The 3,756-nt window shown below is 31.2% G+C and overlaps 1 protein-coding gene across 2 annotated transcripts; it reads left to right on the forward strand.

Moving 5' to 3' along the window:
• The first annotated feature begins 206 nt into the window (after nucleotides 1–206).
• LOC127116232 (trihelix transcription factor ENAP1) lies at nucleotides 207–2,505 on the forward strand. Of its 2 annotated transcripts, none has more exons than XM_051047368.1 (2): nucleotides 207–1,646; nucleotides 2,261–2,505. In XM_051047368.1, the coding sequence occupies exon 1, from the start codon at nucleotides 499–501 to the stop codon at nucleotides 1,639–1,641; it is 1,143 nt and encodes a 380-aa protein (XP_050903325.1). In that variant the 5' UTR covers nucleotides 207–498; the 3' UTR covers nucleotides 1,642–1,646; nucleotides 2,261–2,505. The 2 variants fall into 2 exon arrangements, with proteins under 2 accessions (XP_050903325.1, XP_050903326.1); XM_051047369.1 differs by having other exon boundaries at nucleotides 207–1,642.
• Nucleotides 2,506–3,756: the final 1,251 nt, after the last annotated feature.

Raw genomic sequence — 3,756 nt, forward strand, 5'->3', positions numbered from 1 at the left:
TTTCAAATTTACATAGATAAATAAATATATTTTATATTATATCAAATAAATTTTATATTTTATAGATTATCAGCATAACATATATTTTATTTTAATCAATAATTATCTTAATTTAAAAAATAAAATCTTTATTTCTAAATATTAAATATTTATTTTTCTTTCATCTCACATATTTGTAAGGCTGAAAATATAAGTGTAGGAGTGTAGAGAAAAAATTTCTTCATTTCCCCTTAAGCCCACGAACACTCTCTCTTTCTCTCTCACCAAAACATCCAAATCGAGAAACCCAAATTCGACCAAAAAAAAGAGAAACATACGTTAGTGCGAGAAAGAAAAAGAACAAGAATCTGAAGAAAGAAAACACTGAAAACTATTTCCCCAAATTCAACATGACACAAAAACCCTAACCAACAAAATTCACAATTTTTCTTCAATCAGAAAAATCTCTCCCTAAAAAACCCTAATTTTCCTCGATCGAATTAGGGTTCCTTCAATAGAATGGACGACATGGAAGACGACGCTAGGTACCCATCAAAGGGATACCCATTGAGACGCAAAAACCCTAATCTTCGTCAAAAACACCCAATTCGTAACTTACAATATCATCGCTACGACGATCCCGAAGACAACAACATCGACGATGAATACGAAGATGAAGAACCCGTAGAATTCGACGATTACAGCATAGGTGAAAACGGAATTGAAAATGGGTACGTTGGTAATTTTGAAGGAAACGAAGGGTTCATTAGGAAGAAGAGAAAATTACGAAGCGGTGGTAGTGGTGGTGGTGGTGGTGGTTCTTCTGTTTCAAACTATGAATTGGTTCCACGTGGCAAATTCTCATACGTTAATCGCGGTGGTGGTGGTTCTGGTGGTGGGGGTTCTTCTTCTGGTTCTGAGGAATGGACAGAACATGCGACTTTTGTGTTGTTGGAGATTTGGGGGGAAAAGTTTCTTCAAATTGGGAGAAACAGTTTGAGATCGGAGGAATGGCATGAGGTTTCTGAGAAAGTTTCGGAAGAGTTAAAAGTCGAACGGGACGTTTCACAGTGTAGAAGTGTTTTGGATAAGGTGAAAAGAAGGTACAAGAAAGAGAAAAGTAGAATGGATGAAATGGGTTTGGGTGTGAATTCTTGCAAGTGGCCATTTTTCAAGAGGATGGATATGTTGATGTCTTCCTCTGCAAGACAAGAGTATGGACTTGCTTGTGGTGTTGATTCCGGCGAGTATGTGTTTATGAATACAAGGGTTTATTTGAATAGGTCTAATGGTTTTGATGAAATGATGGATAGTCCTGGTGAGTCCGAGACTTCTGAGGATGATCATGAAGACGATGATTTCGATGGCGATGATGATGAGGAGGAAGACGAGGTGGATAAGGAAGAGGAGGAGGCTTCATATCGGGTGTTGGCTGATTCTATTCAGAAGTTTGGGAAGATATACGAGAAGATTGAGAATACGAAGAGGCAACAGATGATGGAGTTGGAGAAGATGAGGGTGGATTTTAATAGGGAGTTGGAGTTGCAGAAGAAGCAGATTTTGGAAAGGGCTCAGGATGAAATATCGAAAATACAGGTAGGAGATGATGGCGATGATGAAGATGAGGACACTGATACTTCTGCAGATAATCTCAGTGAATAATGTAGGTAGGTTTGTTTTGTTGGTTACTTCTTTATTTTTAAAATTATATGTTGTTGTAATTGCATGTTTTATTGTTTATGATTTGATTATACTAAGCAGATATTTCTGTATCTTTATCTTGTTGAATTCGGTGACCAATTGTTTAGTACTGCAATGTTATTTGGAATTTAAATTCAATGAATATTATTGAATTTTGAATTCCTCCTTTAAGTTCAAGTAAGTGTTCTTTTGTTAACCATTATGAATTTGTTAGCAATCACTCATCACCAAAAATAGCATTCAACTTCTGCTACACATAAGTGCTGTAGCGCCGTTATAGCAACTATTTGACCGCATTTTGTACTGAATACTAATAGCAATTGAACAATAGTGATTTGTTTAAATTCTGGATCACTATAGCGCTATAGCCATTATTTAGCAACACTGGTTTCAAATTCTGGATCACTATAGCGCTATAGTGAAATCTAAATGTTGTTTTTACATTGAAATTTCATGTTCAACTTACTTTTGCAGAAATTTTTTGCAAAATAAATTATTATCTTCAATTTAGTTTTAGTCAGAATTAATTTAATATAATCAGTTCACTAAAAATCATTTTTCTTTACTCTCTTTTCTGCAGAATCAAACTTGTTAGCATATCTCTAGAGTGGTAGATAGTTCTCATGATGAAGAAGCTATACTTTGGACTTAACTCTTAAGGTCAATCCACTACATGTTATTTTGTGTTTAGTACTTGATAGGAACATATCAATTGAGTTAGATTTGAACAACCTTGAACATGATTTGATTATTGTTCTTGATAATATTTGTAGTGACTTACATTTTTTTTTAGATAATGCAAGAATGGTTGCAAATTTCTTTAAACCTATTAAGTTAATATGTTCTATCTAATCTTTATTATAATTCATATTATCACTGTCGGAATAATTTGTTAAGGTCTATGAAGTCCGGACTTGGACACGAGACATGACATGGACCCAGACACAAGGACCCCGTTAATGTAAAAATTATAGGACACGGACACGGCTATATATATATTTTATATATTAATAATAATGTAATTTATGGGCAAAATTTATAAAAATGTTTAAAATGAGAAGCAAAATTTATGTCTATTTAAGATAAAACAATCAAAAATTCTTTCTAAACAAATTTCAAATATGATATTTTATAGTAAAAGAGTGGAATATGTTGTTTTTATAGTAAAAAATTGGAATATGACAGTTAAAAATCTATTTATTTTTAAATTTTTTTTTTTTCTATAGAAATTATTTTGAAATTTTTTAATTTGGGTCGTATTCTTTATTTGAAATAAGGTGTTGTATCCGTGTCCGCAACAATTAATTTTTTTTCCGTTAGATATTTCAAAAACACGTCTAATATGTACGACGTATCTGTATCTGATACGTACAATGTGTCGTACGGGTGTCGGTGTCCGACATGTGTCTGACACGGTGACACATCGTGTGAATGATGTGTCGGAGTTTCATAATTTAAAGTATATTTTATTTTAGATAGAAATGTTCTTTACTGTACCCTTTTTTAAAAATAATATACACTAAACTATTTTTTACAATGGATTGCAAATTTCTTTAACCCTATTAATGTTGATATGCTATACTATTTAACTCGTGGTAAACTAAAAACTAGTGCATTTTATAATTCACACTATTATTGCTATTTAAAAGACTGAACCTTTCTTTTAGTGTATTTTGAAAATTAAATACATGTTTTATTATATTTTTGTGTTGAAATTGAAATAAGAAATATAGATATGAAAGACAATAGTTTAAGTCAACTTTTTTGTTAAATGGAGGTCACCTAAATTTGTTCGATACAAACTGTCTAAATTTTTTAGAAGTGATTTCAATTTAGTTAAATAAAAGAAAGTGTTATAGAAAAAAAGTATTTTTATAAAACTAATAGAAATAAAAATTGTATAATTGCATTAATTTTTTTAATATTCATTAAAATTATTAATAATTTTTCAAATTTTGTATATATTCACCATTAAACAACTTGAAACTGATTAAAAACTCAGAAATATCAAATCTAGAAGGTGGTAATTGGTTACACAAAACTCATAAAAAATTACAAATCCTATTATTTTGATAT

This window comes from Lathyrus oleraceus, chromosome 1, assembly GCF_024323335.1.
Source record: "Lathyrus oleraceus cultivar Zhongwan6 chromosome 1, CAAS_Psat_ZW6_1.0, whole genome shotgun sequence".
NCBI classification, from domain to species: domain Eukaryota; kingdom Viridiplantae; phylum Streptophyta; class Magnoliopsida; order Fabales; family Fabaceae; genus Lathyrus; species Lathyrus oleraceus.

What these genes read in the sequence shown, in the direction of transcription:
- LOC127116232 (XM_051047368.1), top strand. Translation starts at nt 499, where the DNA reads ATGGACGACATGGAAGACGACGCTAGGTACCCATCAAAGGGATACCCA.